Source organism: Alligator sinensis, unplaced genomic scaffold (genome assembly GCF_000455745.1).
Source record: "Alligator sinensis unplaced genomic scaffold, ASM45574v1 scaffold432_1, whole genome shotgun sequence".
NCBI classification, from domain to species: Eukaryota; Metazoa; Chordata; order Crocodylia; family Alligatoridae; genus Alligator; species Alligator sinensis.
In genome coordinates this window covers 946,746-964,385 of record NW_005841998.1, presented here as the reverse complement: position 1 = coordinate 964,385, position 17,640 = coordinate 946,746, and the positions used below count along the sequence as shown (strand labels likewise).

General features: G+C 42.2%; 1 protein-coding gene across 6 annotated transcripts in view; it reads right to left on the bottom strand.

Annotated features, from left to right (window-relative positions):
- The window catches only part of CCDC88A (coiled-coil domain containing 88A), a 209,248-nt gene extending 191,621 nt beyond the window's left edge, over positions 1-17,627 (bottom strand). For all 6 annotated transcript variants that reach the window (XM_006021570.3, XM_006021573.3, XM_006021571.3 and 3 more), the window contains exons 1-2: positions 17,472-17,627; positions 17,246-17,346 (exon numbers count right to left, since the gene is read on the bottom strand). In XM_006021570.3, coding sequence (XP_006021632.1) covers positions 17,246-17,346; positions 17,472-17,534 — 164 coding nt within the window. In that variant the 5' untranslated portion in view covers positions 17,535-17,627. The remainder of the gene's footprint in view (positions 1-17,245; positions 17,347-17,471) is intronic.
- Between the last annotated feature and the right edge of the window lie 13 nt (positions 17,628-17,640).

Here is a 17,640-nt window from a genome sequence, read left to right as displayed (position 1 = left end):
CTGGGCCACTGCATAACTTTTATTCCCCCCATGGTTTCCCCCCTTCCATTTAACCTTTCACATCCCTAATTTATACCGTAACGTTTTAAATTTGGATTTTAAACCAGTTTATTTTTGTTTTTTCAAAATAAAATTTAAAATGCAACATTTTAAAAACCTGATTAAAAATACAAGTTATCCATCACTCTGTACACCCAGCCTTTGATGTAAGATTGTTCAAAAAACAAATCATTTTTGTGTTTTAAAATAGTCCTTGAACATAATGTTCCTTTATCTTTTGTTCTTTTTATAAGTGTATAAATTTTTTAAAAACCTAACATTCTTTAAATGTTTTCTAATATCTATGGAGATTGTAAGCCCTTCAGAGCAGGGTCAAGACTTGTGATCCACTTGTACAGTACCTAATGGAGCCCTGATCATTAGGAACCCTGGGTCCTATCCACTACCATAAAACAAACAGCAGTTGTATTACTCTCCATACTCCATTAGAGTCCATACTACTCTATTCACTTGCAGGTGAAAGACCTCCCTCCATTTTCAAGTACTGCTACAGTATGGGAAAGCTGGTATTTCACATCCAGAAGCCCTAAGGTTTAAAGCAGGGGTCAACAACCTACAGTTCATAGACCAGATCTAGCTCATACAGCCATTTTATTGAGTCTGTGAAGCCGGGCAGAGCTTCTGTGGCACTTAAGCAGCAGGAGACTAGGATGCACTGGATGTCATTCAGAAATGGTGGCATCAGCACTGTCGGAGGACAGCAATGACAGTGTGGAAGTGGCCTGCACATGGAGCTAAATTCCATTCAAGAAGTACCCCACACCACAAAACACTGAGAACTCATGGTTTAAGGTATTCCCTTCCATCAAGCACCCATAAGGTTTTAAGACAAGAAAGTGGCAGTATTTAGGATTTATGGAAGAGTTTTCTCAACAGTTTTCAAGAGAGGTTGGACACAGTATAGCCAAAACTCTTCCCTAGTTGTCTACCACTGAGCCAGCTGGAAAAGAATCCATTATTGTATTAAGACAAATGTCCTGCTTAGGAGTGCAGTTTAGAGTAAAGATCAACCCCTTGGAATGCATAGCCCAGGAGGCCTTCACAACTGCTTCAGCTGAGCACCTGAAGTGGCTTCTTCTGGTTTAATGGAGGACATAGAATTTTTATAAATATTGTGCTACTTAACCACTCTAAATGTATAAAATTAGTGCACTCATGAGAGAGATTAAAGGCCTGATTCTGTAACTAAACCTCAAACTGACAGCCACTATAACATGTAACTTCACATCAGTGAGTACTCTACTGGTAACAATGAGACTAGGGTAACCCAGTCTTCAGGCAGACCTGAGCAACAAATAGGGATTGACCCCAGAAGAATGAAAAATGAAAAGCAAGGACCAACAAGACAAGTATGAGCAGAAAATATGTAATAGAACTAAAGGAAAAGAAGCAATTCCAGATAGGGTGCGAGAAAAAATACTGAAACAAGTTTCAGCACTGGACCAAGGACAGACCCCTGGGGAAGCCCACTTGATACGTCCTTCCAAGTAAACAGAGATTACATGCATTATTTGGATACTAATCTAATTAACTGGATTAGTTACTGGAAGTAACTTGAGAACCAAAGCATCTCCACCCCACTAAGTCATAGAATTTGTGTAACCTGGCATGATACACTCTTACTCAGATTTCCCAGTAATAAAACAGGGATAAAATGTCTATGTCTCAAGCACCTCTCGCAGGTTAAGTCTGTTTTTTGGGCAAAAATGATTAACAACTCAGGAAAGTCCTGCTTTGAACAGGTTGAAAAGTAGTCTCAGAATCTCATAAAAGTAGGGTTGGAAGCAACCTCCAGAGATCATCTAGTCCAAACCTGCTGCCTGAAACAGGACCATCTGTATCTGAACTATTCTACATATATAAATCCATTGTTTAACCCAATGGTACTCGCCCCTTTTGCCCCCACGCTGGATGGGTAGTACTGAATGGGAAGGCCAGTGGGCCAAATCTGGTGGGCATGGTATGACCTGATTCAGCTACAAGGACCCAGCCCCTGACCCCAGCCTAACTGCACAGTGGTGTAGGGACATGGCCACAGTCTCAGCCCAACTGCCCAGAGCTTGGGAATGAGGCATCAGGGCAGGGGTATCAGTATTGTCACTGCTCCCCGCTTTCAGTTTCCTGACCTTTGGGGAGCCCTGCAGGCTGGATGCCAGGCAGATCTGATCCACGGGCCAAAGGTTGAGCACCCCTGATCTAACCTATTAGCAAGACCACACAGTCAACCTTGACACAACCACAAGACTTAACAGCCTGACCTGCCACAGGTAAAGCTGAGGAATAATATCAGCCAACAGCTTCCTGCTGCAAAGCTTGTTAAAGTATGCTTGAGAGATTCAAAAAAGGGGGTTATGCCCCTCCCCCTGCCCACTACAGAGGAAGCAAAAACAAAAAAAACAAAAACCCAACAAAAACAACCACAAACCCACTAAATGTACCAATTCCTTCCTGACCCCAAATATTGTAATTGGTCCAACTCTGAGCAGACTCTCTAACCACAAATTTCTAGGTTTAAATCCAGGAAAAGCACTGGCACAACTCAGTTAAAATTCCTGGTGTTGGCTACAACCAACACCCAAAGCTTCTGAGGAAGGTGAAGAAAGCTGACATGTAGCATCAGGAAGGGAAAAAAAAAAAATCTTCCTGGCTCTGTGACAATCAGAAAAGCTCAGAAGCCTGGGAAATCCCCACAGTAAAACACAGGTGTTGCTACACGTAGATCATCCCTGACCACTGGCTGTCCAACCTCTTCTTGAACATCATCAATACTGGAGAGTCCACAACTTTCCTAGACAGTCTATTCCACTCCCTCACTGTTCTCACATAAAGAAGGTTTTTTCCGATATCCAATCTAAACCTGCTTTGCTGCCACATCAAGCCATTGGTCCACATCCTGCTCTCTGGAGCACAAAGAAAAGGTCTTCTACCATTTTCTATATAACAGCCCTTCAAATATTTGAAAGCTACTATCATGTCCCCCTTAAGCGCGTTCTCTGCAAGTTGAACATACCCAATTCCTTTAGCCTCTCCTCAAAGAACTTCCCTTCCAAGCCCTTTTATCACTCACCTCTGGACTCTTTCCAACTTCTCCATGTCCTTTTAAAATGTGGAACACAAAACTGCACACAACACTCCAAATGACACCTAACTAGTGCCAACTAAAGACACCATCATCTCCTCTGTCCTCCACCTAATGCTTCTATTGATGCAGCCCAAAACCACATTTGCCTTTTGTGCAGCTGCATCACACCACAGAGAGTCTGTGATCTACCAAGATCCTTCTCTTTGATGCTGGCATCCAGTCATTTTGTATCTGTATTTTTATTATTCTTCTGAAGGTGTAGCACCTTGCATCTGTCAGCACTGAACTTCAACCTGTTAGACCCAGTCAAGCTTTCCAATCTGTCAAGATCCTTCCAAATTGTGCTTCTGTCCTCCAACATGTTCAGTCCTTCCCAGTTCTGTGTCATCTGCAATTTTGCTCAAAAAGCTCTTGATTCTAGCATCCAAACTATTAATAAACATGTTTAAAAGCACTGGACCCAGGACAGACCCTTATGGGACTCCACTCAAAACTTCTTGCTATACACACATGGATCCATTTATAATTATCCTTTGCTTGTGACCATTGTCTGTCCACCTTATACTAGTTTTGTCTAGTCCACATTTCTCCAATTGCTTTGAGAAAACCTTGTCAAAAGCCTGGCTGAAATCCAATATACTATATCCACAGCATTCCTTTCATCCACCCAATTAGTTATCTTGTCAAATCATAGATTAGGTTTGTTTGGCATGATTTGTTCATAGTAAATCCATGTCAGCTGCCTGTGATCAGCCTTTTCTCCTCCAGATACTTGCAGATAACCTTCCCTATAAATATGCTTCAGTAACTTCCCAGATACTGAGGTGAGGCTAACTGGTCTGTAGTTCCCTGGATCCTATTTTCGCCTTTTCCAAAGAGAGGTGCTATGTTGGCCCTTTTACAGTCCTCAGAGACCTCACCCATCTCTCATGACTTCATATTCTGGAGTCCTTGGCAATCAAATTTCTTTTCTGTCAGGTCCTTCAGAATCCCAGGATGAAGTTTATCAGGCCCTGCTGACTTGAATTCATTCAGAGCCATCAAAAGCTCTGTGACTTTCTTTTGTTATCTCATCCCACAGCTTATGCCCTTTCTTATCCAAATAATCCTTATTAGGTGTAGGGTTGCAGCTTAATTTTTTTATGAAGACTGAGGCAAAAGTAGCTGTTGATTAGCTCTGCCTTCTTTGCACCTTCTGTTACGAGTTCTCCATAGCTAGTTAATAATTTTCTGGTCCTTCTTTTCTAACCAGCATGTTTACAGAACCGCTTCTTGTTGTCTTTAACCTCCCTTGCCAGATGCAACCCATTTTTTATCTTTGCCTTCCTGATTTTGTCCCTGTGGGTTCTTGCAATTTTCTGGTATGCTTCCTTGGTGACATGCTTATCTTTCCATTGCCTGTATGCTTTCCTTTTGCATTTCAGGCATCCTAGAAGCTCCTTGTATAGCCACGTTGGTCTCTCTCATACTTCTTGTGCTTCCATCGCATTGGAATAGTTTCTTGCTGAGCATCTAATATTATGCCCGTTTAGAAACTTCCAGCCTTCCTAGGTGCCTTTATCCTTCAGTCCGTCTTCCCAAGGCACTATGCCTATCAACTCGAGTCAGTTGAAATCTACCTTTTTGAAATCTTAATTTAAAAAGCATCTTAAACTACCTAGTATCTTAATTCTATTAACCTCATGCTTCCTTACTTTGGGATTTTATATCATGATCACTTCTTTCCAAGTTTCCCCATCACCTTCACATCCTCAACCAGTTCTCCCATATCTGTCAGGACAAGAGCTAAGATTGAGGATACAACTAGGTGATCATCTACCTTTGGGAACAGAAACTTGTCCTCCACACAAGTTAGGAACTGGCTCAAGATTTTATACTTAACTGTATTGTTCTTCCAGCAAATGTTTGAGAAACTGAAGTCTCAGCTTCAGTACCATCTCACAGCTTTGGGATAACTACAAGTCCATATCATATTGGCACCAAAAAAAAGGAAAAAACTGACATTATCAGCAATTGGCTTTTTTTGGCTGATGTTGCCAATAAAGGTGCAGCTGCAGCGCACACACAGCCAGCCCGGAAGCTTGGAGATCAGCATCAGGCTGGTAAGTCTGTTGGGGGGAAAGGGGAAGGGAGAAGGAAGGGGTATGGGGGCGCAGATTGAGGCCCCTCCGGTGTGGGATGGGAGTGGGTCAGGGGCAGGCACTGCCCAGCCCAGTGTGGGACGGAGCTGCAAGAGGCTTGTCCAGGGTCGTGGGGGACAGAGAGGGGGGTGGCTCCTGCCACTGCATGCACCCCCAAGGGAAGCATGGGGTGGCATGTGCCTCCCGGATGTGCAAGGGCAGGCTGCCACTGCAGGCTGGGGCCAGGGGCAGCAACAGGCTCTTCCCAACAGGGGGGCTGGGCCGGGGCTGTGCTTGGGGCGGGCAATGGCAGCACTGGGAGAGGGGCTACAGGGGGCTATGCTTGTGGCTCCATCCCACACACCTGTTCCTACCCCAGCCCCCCCACTCCCCCTTTCCTCACCACAGGGACCTTGATCTGCTCCCCCACACCCCTTCCTCTCCAGACATACTAGCCAGATGCTGCTCTCCAAGCTGCCAGGCTGCATATCAGCAATTGGATCAGTACTGGTCAATATGGCTCATTAATAAAAATTAGCCATCAGTATCGACCCAAAAAAATCTTTATCGGTGCACCCCTAGGATAATTTTGTAACCACCTTGAAGAGTGTCTCTTCCACCTCTTCTATATCTCCACCAATATAAGTGCTGTACCTGTCAACTTGTATCTTCACCCAAATACATTTTGATCTGCTACCTTCTCCCTCCTGAATGAGGGACCAAATGCATGTTTAACATACAAGATGACCTCACCACCTTTTCGGTCAACCCTGTCTTTCTGAAACAAAGTGTAGCCCTCAGGTGTTGACATTCCAGCCATAAGAGCTGTCCTATCAGGTCTCTATGATACCAATCAGATCATAACCTGGAAGTCACAGCCTATAAAAAGAGCTATCTTGTTTGTTCCCTATACTTTTCACATTTGTACACATATATCACACAATTTGCATTTCAACCTACTTATTTCCCTTTTGCATCACTTATTGCTGTTCTGTGGGTCTCTGGCCCTTTCCCAGAACTGAGTTGTTTCTTCCAGTCGTTTCCCCTCTGAATTGTTTGCTCTGCTGCTGGAGGCTTTCACCATCCCTTTTGGAACCTAATTTAAAGCCCACCTTACTACTCAGGTAAAACAACACCCAAAGATGCTTTTTCCAGTTCTGGTTAGATGGATCCCATTTCTTGATAGCAATCCTCCTCTCATTCATCCAATATCAAAGAAGCCAAAGTCTTCAGGTCAACACCCAGCTCAGCCACACGTTTACTTCCATGACATAATGATCCCTGTTCAGGCCCTTGCCTGCCATGATCTGTAGTGGTCTTAAGAGTCCACATCCCTGGGATCCTGCTTCCTGCTCTCTAGACTGACAAATCCTCTAGGCCATGAGTACAGATGTCCTCACCTCTGCCTTTCCTTAGCTGTTCCACCACAGAGTGCTTGACAGCGGTTGCCATCTTCAACCTGTTCCTCTTGAATTGTGAGGACCCTCCTTCTAGCAGTCACATGCTGCCACATCTCTCTTCCCTCTGGCCTCTATAAATCTTTCATAAATCCTGTCCAAGAAATCTTCATTTTCTTTGATGGCATGCAGAGTGGATACCTATGCTTCCAATCTTTTCCTCCAAGACACTTACCAGTTCACACTTGGAGCAGATAAAGCGTGACCCTCAGGGAGGAATACAAATATGGCACATTGCAGGCAGCTCACAGTTGTGAACCAACCCTCCATTGCTGCCTCCCTTGCTCCCTGGAGAACATCTAGGATATAAAAAACAAAAGCAAAGAAAAAGAAGAACAAGGGGGCAGGCAGGGGAGAGGGAAGGGGAACCCACCAAACACCTGTGCATCCACACAGTCTTCTGCTCCCTGGTTACCTCCCACAGCAAACTCCCTCCCTATTCACTGCTCTCTCTGCTCCCATGGAACTACCTTTTAGAAGACTGCCTAACTTAGCTCTACCCCTCAATTAGCTAAGCTAACCCCACTTGAAGTAAATCAGTCTCATAGAGCTGTGAACACAAATCCTGTCAAGCAATGGCTCCAGGAAAAAAAAATAAGAATAAGATAGGCACAAGTCAAACAGCCACATGTCACCAGACAACCAAAGTCACCAGCTCCCAGAAAAGCCTCCTCAAGGCAGTCTCACTGCTGAGCTGCTTCTCTCACAACCAACAAGTCACTAGATTATGAAATCCCATTTCTTACACAGATCCATTTCCAACAAATACAAGCAAGACCACAGAAAAGTGACCAATTCAATCCATGCCACAGAACTCTGCCATGACATCAACTTGCATTAAAAAAAAATTCTGGACCATACACTTGCAGAAAACCTTAAAAATATGGGTAAGTACAAAATGATACAGCAATACTTGCTAGGATCTGCAAAAAAAACCACCCCAAAACTGAAAACAACAGGTCTTACAGTTGCAAACCTGCCCAATTTATCTCAGTTGGATGAGGAGGGACCCAGACTGCAGCTGTAGGTTTCATATTTTTGCTGCTGAAGTCACTATTTTGCATTATACAGATGCTCAACAGCTTGTTTTATGCTTCCCTTCCCTCGGAGGACCCAACAGTGACTGCCTCTTACTTTGTGGCTTTCCCCACGAGGAGTTAATTGCATCATAGCGCATGTGCCCTTTATTGTTGCATGAAGCCAGAACTGGAGCCTGGAGTTCAGACAAGAAGCAGGCCAGTCAGGTTTGCATATTGGTCAGCCTGGAAAACAGAGCAGTACTGTTGACCTGGAGAACTTAGTAGATGAGCTAATGAAGCAGTCTACATGCTCTAGCTGAGCATGACAAGGATAGAATCATAGAAAAATAGGGCTAGAACAAGCCTCAGAAGGTCAGCTAGTCAAATCCTCTTTTCATGGCAGAATCATTCCTGTCTAAACCATGAAAGAATCATTCCTGCCTAAACCCTCTCATCCAAGTGTTTATCTAACCTGCACTTAAAAACTCTCACTGATGCTTGAAGCCTGTCTAAACAACATATTCTAGTGCTTTACCACCCCCAGAGTTAGAAAGTTCTTCCTAACAATCAACCTAAAGTTCTCTTGCTGCTTATTTAAACTGATTATTTTTTGCGCTCACCTTGAAGCTACAGCATATGGTCTACAACCATCCAGTTCATAACCACCCTTCATGTACTTAGAAACTATTATAAAATCTGCAATTAGTCTTCTCTTCTCCAGTGTAGATAAACCCTATTCTTCTAAAATTTTCTCATAAGTCCTATATCTCAAACCTGTGAACATTTTAGTTGCTCTCCACTGGATTCTTTTAATTTTGTCCACATCTTTCTTGAAGAGCAGATTCCCAAAGTGGATAGGGTATCACATAGGGTTTTAGTACTGCTGAACAGAAGGGCGGGGGGGAAATCACTTCCCTCAACTTGCAAGAGACCTTGAAACCAGTGGTATACTGGGTTGTACACTTTTTTTGGAACAAGAGCACAAGGCATGTCTCCATAACTTTCCTGAATTTACTGGCACCCCATTTCAAAAAACTTAGTCATTCTTTGACTACAGAAAAACAACAGAACATTTTGTTCTGCAAAACATTCATTTTGCATTCGGTTGCAAAAAACTCAGAAAAATCACAACAGGTCAAAGTGTCTTTGACATTATGGATGCCTATTAATTAGAAATTCTGGGTTTACCTTATGAACCACTTGTAGGCTTTTGCATACCTAACAGTGCTAATATGGGGCAGCACCCCACATCACCTTTAAAAGAATCTCATGGCACCCCAGTTGAGAATCACTTCCCTAATCTGCTCTATCCCTATTTTAGGCCAATTAGCAACACCCCTCTCCTTGCAGCTAAATGTACTTCTCATCTGATAACTTAATTTATTCATAAAGTCTGAAGTAAAAAGAGGAATTAAATATTTTTATCTCTTCCACGTCTTCCATTACTAAATTGCCCTCCTCACTCACTAAGAGCCATACGCTTGCCTTGGTCTTCCTCCTCTAACATGCTTGTAGAACTTGTTTTTTAATTGTCTTTTACATTCCTTGCTAGTTGCATTTTAATTTGTGCATTGGCCTTCCCTATTTTCCCCTGCATTCCTGTACAATACTCTTATACTCATACCTAGTAATATGGCTAAGTTTCCACTTTTGGTTAAGATTCCTTTTGGAGGTTTAGCTCATTGGGAAGTTGGTCTCCTGCTGCACTTCCTATTCATCACAACAGGCTGCTCTTATGCCACTAATATTGTTTCTCCAAGATACAACCAGTTATTCTTTCCCCTTAGACTTACTTTCCAGATAATCCTGCCTACCAGTCCATTGAGTTTGTTAGAATCTACTTTTCTGAAGTTCAGTGTTTTTGTTCTACTACTCTTCTTTCCTCAGGATCTTAAACTATTATTTCAGGGTCACTGTCACCCAGGTTGCCTTCACCTTGACATTCTCAACTAATCTTCTCTATTAAATGAGGAGCAAATCAAGAAAAGCTTTTTTCCTAGTTGACTTCACCATCTGCACTAAAATAGTATCCCCAACAAAGTCAAAAAGCTGCCCTCCCAACAAATATCACTCCTATCAGCAACAGGTCCTGCTATTTGGATATTTCGCTCAGTTGTTTGTTAAAAAATAACTCATCTAGGCCACCCCTACATTCCCCCTCACAGCCCCCACCTCATCCCCCAGATTAGTGGTGTATAGCAGACACCCTCCATGACAGCACTCTTACAGTTAGTTCTTCCTTTTCCCTTGACCAAGAGACTTCCAACTAGAGGTGCACTGATACATTGATCCAATATTGGATCGGCACTGATATAAAGTATATTTTCTCTATCAGAAATCAGCTCAATGCTGCCAATAATTTGTCCAATAAACGCCCAGGGGTGTGTGCAGCCATAGTGTAGCACGTAGGCAGAGAGGAGCCAGCAGCATGGAGTGCTAAGTGCAGTTGGTAAGTCTGGTGTGGTGGAAGAGGAGGGGAGGGGAGGGGGCACATCAAGGTCCCCCGCAGTGAGGGAAGGTGTGGGGTTGGGGCCAGGGCTGCCCAGTTGGGGCTGGGGCAGGACAGAGGTGTGGTTGTCAGGGGGTTGCAGCTCCCGCTGCTGCACATGGCTCATCCAGTGCTTGTCTGGTGGCTCCCACTGCTAATTCAGATCAAGCCCAGCAGTCGGACCCAGTCTTCCAATCGACCTGGCACTACCCATCCAGCCTGGAGAGCAAAAAGGTTGGGCACCACTGGTCTTGTACATCAAAGGATAAAAGGCTCCTGATAACAATGGGGTAAAGCAAGTCACACAGTGACAGACAGCAATAAAAAAAATTACATAGCAATGGGAACAGGCTGCATTCATTAAATCATGGTTGTCAAGCAACTGGCCAATGAAGTAGCTCCATTGAGCCTGCAGGGCTACTGGCAGGCCAAGGAATTTAGGGACATGGCTAGTGGGGAGCAAGGCCCGCTGTAGAATCCAGAACCCCAATGGACATGGCAAGGGCTATGCTAATACAGGGGATCAGGCAAGGGCTATGCTAATACAGCCCAATTCATCCCACAGCCACTTGACCTACTGCATCATTGCTTTCCCATCTCTGTTACCTCTATCACTGCCACCCCTGGCCCACAGAGTCTGGATTCAGCCTGGTTAGGGGGTGAATTTGACACCCCTGCATTAAAATTTAATGCGTCAGCAGTGGTCTTGGGTGAGACTATTTCATTAACAATTTTTATTGATCCTTCTGGCAGATGTCAGGTGGATTCTTGTAACACTGTTTGCAATACTGAGTTAGCTCAAGAAGATATTAGGGAATGACACATGATGCACAGTATTAACTCCACAGGAAATTCTGTTCTCCAAAAGTTACCTCTGACCATGTTAGAAGGGAAATTAGCCTAGTATGTGTGTCACATGTCTGCTACTACTGTCAGCTGCCCTTTGCATTGAGCAAATGGTCATCACTAACTAGTATCTAATACCAGGCACCTAATAGCTCTTGCTTTGGACAACAAGCCTGAGGAACTTGCTCATGTGTCCATTCCTTACCACAGAATAAAATCTAGTATAAACTACTTGGGAATTCATACGGCATGTGTCTGCACACAGTCATTATAGGTTTTCAAAGTCAGCTCTTTTAAGCCACTCAGTATTCCTATGCCTCGTGCTCTCCCCCCCCCCCCCCTTCCCATTAAAAGGACACATTGCACATAAATACAAGAGATTTCTGACTGAGAAATTACTTTCAAATGCCTGTTTCCATAGATGGATACAAAGCACAATCCAAGAAGCTGTAGTCCATGGAAGTCAAAATACAGTTACAAGAGACAGTTCTATGGATGTGAATGGGTAGTGTGTATATGACGATAAAGGTCCCCTCTCCTGCAAACATTTATACCCATTAAAAACTGTGTTAAATGGGTATTTTAGAACTACAACTGATGCTGGATATTCATGAAACTCCAAGAGATACCTATAAAAATCTCACTGGAATGAACAGGCATATAAAAGACACTTAACACATGTAAAACAAAAACATTAAGAATAATCTTAGGGATTTATTTTAAGTGACTAGAAGTAATTATCCTACCACTTTCATATTTTACACAGAAAAAAATACAGCAACAGCCAGCCTCATTAGCCAGCATTCTTCAATTCTAAATAAGGTTTTATGGAACAGATAAAAGATTGTTTCTTTGATTGTTGGTTACTGATAGAATTACATAAAACAGCTATGGTAGGATAGTTTCCAAGCAGGCATTAAACAAAATACTGGTTTCTCATCTGGCATAACATTCTGTAGTCTTGACATTTCACTGTACATTGGAATGTTTATGTCTACAGCAAGCAGACACAAGTCAGTTTTGTTAAACACTGAAAAATACTGGAAAATGTATGAGATCCAGAATAGTATCTCGGACTCACAACATAACAGTGTAGTAGTCACTATGGAGCCAAGAAGAAATTTGTATGATGTTTTTAAATAGCTTAGCTTATAGAACAAAACTAACCTGTGTATCAAAACCTTGAGAACATGTGAGTGAAAAAAATAAATAAATAAAACCTATTTTCTTCTTTATATTCTTTTAGTAACTGGTACATTAAATATATACACATTTGAGTTACAAATCTTTCTATACATCATAACCTTCACACAATTATGTATATTACAACAGGTATATTAAAACTCAAAAACCAGAAAATTAAGTCAGTCTTTAAGACCTATAGCTGAAAATATCTATCAGACCTAAGTATATACTGTTATTTTTAACATAATCTACGTGTATTTTAATGCACCTAGATGTCCAATAGCTGTACAATACACATTAAAATAAATTTAAATCCAGAATTTTAACTAGTTTCATTTAAAGCAGGTGTGCTTTATCATAGTATCCAAGCAATTAAATCTTTAATGCATTTGTTCTTACAATAAGGCACTAAGTTTCAAATGCTCAAAAGTACTGGTATTGAGGCACACCACTGATTTCAATAGGGGACAAGATGCTAAAATACATCTGAGGATCTAAGCCTAAGTGACTTTTTCCACAGACATGCAGAAAATCTGTGTGGGAAAGGAAATCAACACATGTTCCAAGTTCCAAACTAACACAACAATCAGATCCTCCTCCTCCCTTAAAGAATACTAGTTTAGAAGTTTTAAGTTGCCCGTACCATCCCCAATAAGGAAGAGATCCTCAGCTAAAGTTTGGGTACCATATGATTCCCATTGTTTTTCAATCTCTTTGTATAAATTTTTGTTTATATTTGCAAGGACACAAAGCACAGACATTTCTCTCTGAGTACTGAAGCCAATTCTAATGCAAAAGGGAGTCTCAGTACTAATTATATTACTACTGGAAACTAATTATTTTGATAGCTATCAGCTTCTTTCTGGGACATACTGGTCAGTTTCACTAGAAGTAAGCCTTGCCTAACTAAGAAAAGAACACAGTAAATGCCATGCTTACAAACCAAAGATAGCTGGCTAATCATCTTTCTTTTTTAAACTACATAAACGTCTTCTGTAACAAAGCCTCATTTTATGTGTAGTCATCTCTATAAACCATGACCAACCTGAAATGAATACTCTTTGTTAGTCATTTGTTTCAAAACATTTGGTAACATTAAATACAAAGCAATGGAGAAAGGCAGCTGAATGCCAACTGCTCAAATCCTACCTACTTACTCATTTTTTAAACTCAGGTAAATAATTTCCTAGAAGAGGACTTTCCTATCTTGTAGGAACCCCTCCACCACCAACCATACATTTTGGCAATAACGACAGCATAAGTCTAGAACAGTGGTGTTCTAGCTTTTGGCTGTGGGCCAGATGAATGGCACAGGGCCAGTCCACAGTGCCACTGCTCCCAAAATTTCCAGACTTGAGGAGTACCACAGGCCAGATGACACAGCCCCAAGGCGCACAAAGTACTTTCATACGTCTTCAACTAATATATACTTCCATGCCATATTGTGACAGTAAAACATTAACATCAGACACTTAAGGAACCCTTGAGTCAGGAACCAAGAAGCTTACACACTTAATGTAGGGATGTCAAACATAAGGCTCACAGGTCAGATGATCTGGTCTGCAGACTTTTCCTCCAGCCCTTGCCATGCAGCAGGACTTCCTGCAGCATTGGCCAGCGCCGCAGCAAGTACTAAGGGCACTGCCTGCCATCGTGGGAAGCTCCGCCACCAGTCAAGAGCTGGAGCTCTGGTTGAGGTGATGGGACTTCCAGGGATGGTACTACTAGGACTATTAATGCCCTGGCAAGAGCCAGGGAGGAAGTGGATATCCCAATGAGGAAACCCCGCCACCAATGGCAGGTCTTTTGACTGTGGTGCCATGGGGACTGCCTGCTCCCCACCAAAGGTTGGGGGAAGGAATGGCAAGGAGTGTGGGCTGCCACTGCTGGAGGTCCTTCCACCAAAGCCAGAGCCAGGACTCTGACTGCAGTGACAGATCTTCAGCTTATGGTTCCGTTGGGGCCACACTCATCCCAGGTCTCGCCTGGCACTGGCTGCCACCAGTGGAAGCCCTGTCCCTGTGGCCAGAGCTGGGGCTCTAAACACTCGAACAGGACTTCTTCCCATGGGGCTGCTCATGAAGAAACTGGGGCATGGCTTGTGGGCAGCTAGAAAACAGAAAATGCAGCCCTCCAATTGGATTTGTTTCGTACCCCTGATTAACATATTAGACAGCTAGTTCCAGTTGTAGTCCTCACAGATAACAACTAGCACTCCTGGCAATCACTGACATAGCACTTTCTGCTCCCTCTTTGGTTCTAAAAAGAGTATGGCAGTTTAAAGGCTTCAAAACGAGGTTTAATTTTTCAAAAAAGCTGGAAAAAAAAAAAAGCCAGCAACCAGTAGCTTTCATTGGGAAGCAGGCAGAGATAGACTACACATGCAAGTATCTTAAGTTCAACATTGTGACTTACTTTCCCTAAGACAGGGAAAAGAGTGTGGGTAAGGCCAAAAACAAAGTAAAACAAACAAACAAACAACAGAATGTTCTGCAGTGACTTTACTGGCTACAGGACCAGTTTTTAAAAGTTAGCTTCCACCATTTTTGACTAACAGAGTAAAAAACAAAAAACAACAGACAGAGATTTTGACATCTCTTAAAAGTTTAACAAATTTGAAGAAAGAAAATGCATAACAAGTTTCAAACCCTATATACTATTTATTGGATAAAAACTGATGCGGTTTTTATTGGCATAACTATCATTTCAAATTTCCTCAGCCCTGGAGCTCGTATGTTTTGTATTTTAGCTAAATGGACTATATTTATCAGGATATGTGGTCAAAGATTTCCATACAAAGCCAAAACAAAGTCACCAATGTCTGACATGCACTAATGTCTTCATGACAACTCACTATTGCAGATGTTCTTTGAAACAGTTGTGAGAAAGGCTACCAACATACATAGCTGCTACCAACATGCACATCTACTCCTATTCTTAGCTCTTATTCTAAAGATTTATGGAGAAATCTTTAAAATAGTTTCAAGATTAAACTCCTCAGAATTAATTCTGTTCCTCAATCAAGTGGGAGATCAACTTCAACATATACCTAAATACCTCTGTATGGGAACTTCTGTAAGTGGCATAAGAAGGTAAGACTGTTGTTCTAGCTGACATCTTTTTACAAAATCACTTAACATTTCTTACTTGGATTATTTCAATTTTTTTTAAATGAAAGAGAAAGATGTAAATCCATATGTGAAAGATAAAAATATTCTTCAATGCCTTATCACAGCGAATGATATAATGAGAGTTTCCCGGAAGAAATAACACTTTTGAAAAGGCTTTTCACTGACGTCACCATATTTTGGGTAATTCTTCAAGTATTACACTTCAATAAGATTAATATATAAATATAATTATTGAAGTTGGCAACAAAATTCACACTGTGTTTTGTAGCATCCCACGATTTGGTCTTAGGTCTATTTAAGAGAGCCTGTAGATTTATTTACAATACTACACATAAAACTAAGAATTCAGTATTTTTATGATGACTGAAGACCACAGACACAGTGTGCAAGACTGTACATAACCATCACTGAACAGCATACTGGATATTTTGTACTGCCAGTTGTTCATATATTGGTGCATCTGTAGGCCAACATTTATTTTACCTTGCCATTATATATGCATAAAATAAGTTTCTGTATAAAGACTTATTTATTAGGGGAAAATATGACTTAAGGGAATATTGTTTATGAGTTAAATATAATTATTATGAAAAGGTCTTTTCACTAGTAACATCTTGCTTCTTATTATAGAAGTACTACATGAATAGTAACATTTTCCACATGTGGGTATCTGGCACTGCAAGTGAGCTTAAAAAAATCGGAATACTTAACCAGCACATGAATACATCAGCACTCCATTGACTGAAATGTGTATAGAATATATGGAATGTTTAATTTTTGCTAAACTAGAGATTTTATAAATTATGACATTCATCTAATTCTTTCACTGATATCATTTCATGTCATTTATAATTATACAGCCTTTCAAGCAGTCAAGATTTTCAATAATTATTTTTAACACCACACACACACACACACACACACACACACACACACACGAAAAACCCTGTTGTATAGTTTGTGACAAGGAACAAAATAGTTTACCGATCATTTTAGTTGCTGCAGCAGCAATCAAAATCTCAGTGCCACTCTGCTTAACAACTGCCATTCACTAACATTCGCAATCCTATGAAAATGAAGTGAGGAGGGTCAAAAAACAGATCTGCCCACTTGATAAGCACACAATTGGATGTGTGATGATGCCTTGCAGTTTCTGGAATTTGTATGCCACAATTGGTTAAAGTAAATACTAGAATCTCACTAACAGGCAAGTTTTTATCCTCCTGGGTAATTCTTGAAAGTTGTACTCAAGAAGTAGGGTCCACTACAACTTCCCTAAATTCAGTGTTTCTTTTTTGCTATTTCACTCAAAACGGAAACTCACAAAGAAGCGCCTTTAAAACACATTCTACTGAATCTGAGATTTCGTTATCCTCTGGGCACTGTACACTCAAGGCTGTTTGTGCCTCCAGCATACGCTTTCAGGTTTACAAATCTAGTGGCAACAAATGAGAACAGGTCTGGTTTAGATTTTCTGAACAGCTGACAGTAGGCATACTTCTGGTCAAAAACAAAACAAGGGGGGGAAAAAAACCCCAAAAAACATACCCAGCAACAGAAAGACCCTGCTTTCCCAGCAGACATCTTTACCAAGCAATGCCTATAGATGTCAAGAGCATGCTGTAGGAACCCAAAAAGCCTTCACCAGAAAATACAAGGGGGTGGGGAGGACCACAAAAGACAGCAGAACATAAATCCTTGCCTCTCACCCGGATCCTGCTTTCTCTAATTGTAGGGATGTTCATATCATTGTTGCTGGATGACTGTGTTTTAGATGGGAAGGTAGGTTTAATCTTCAGGAATAATCCAGGGGGTGGCAAAAGGATATGGGGGTGTAACCCGTACACACAGACTTACATTTGCAGCATGACCTCGTTGAGGAAGACGCCATCCACCAGGGCCACATACTCCTCCAGGTGGGTTCCATGTCCTCCGGCTAAAGGCCCAAACGTCTTCACCTGCAAGGGAACCGGGGGCACCCCATGAGCCACCAGCTGCCCCCCTCCTCACTCCCGCAGCCCCAGGCCCGGCGGCTCCATCTTCAGCCACGCAAGGCGGGGTGGGGGGCGAACCGCAGCCTTACCCAGGTGACAAGCGGGCTGGACATGAACTGCTCCAAGAGGGGCGTGAAGATCTCATTCTCCATTTTCCCCCAAATTGGAAAAAAAAAAAGCGCCACACAAAATCCGGGTCTCACATCCACGCGGCTCCCCCGCGCGGGTGCCTGCGTGCGGCGGGCAGAGCCCCGGGGC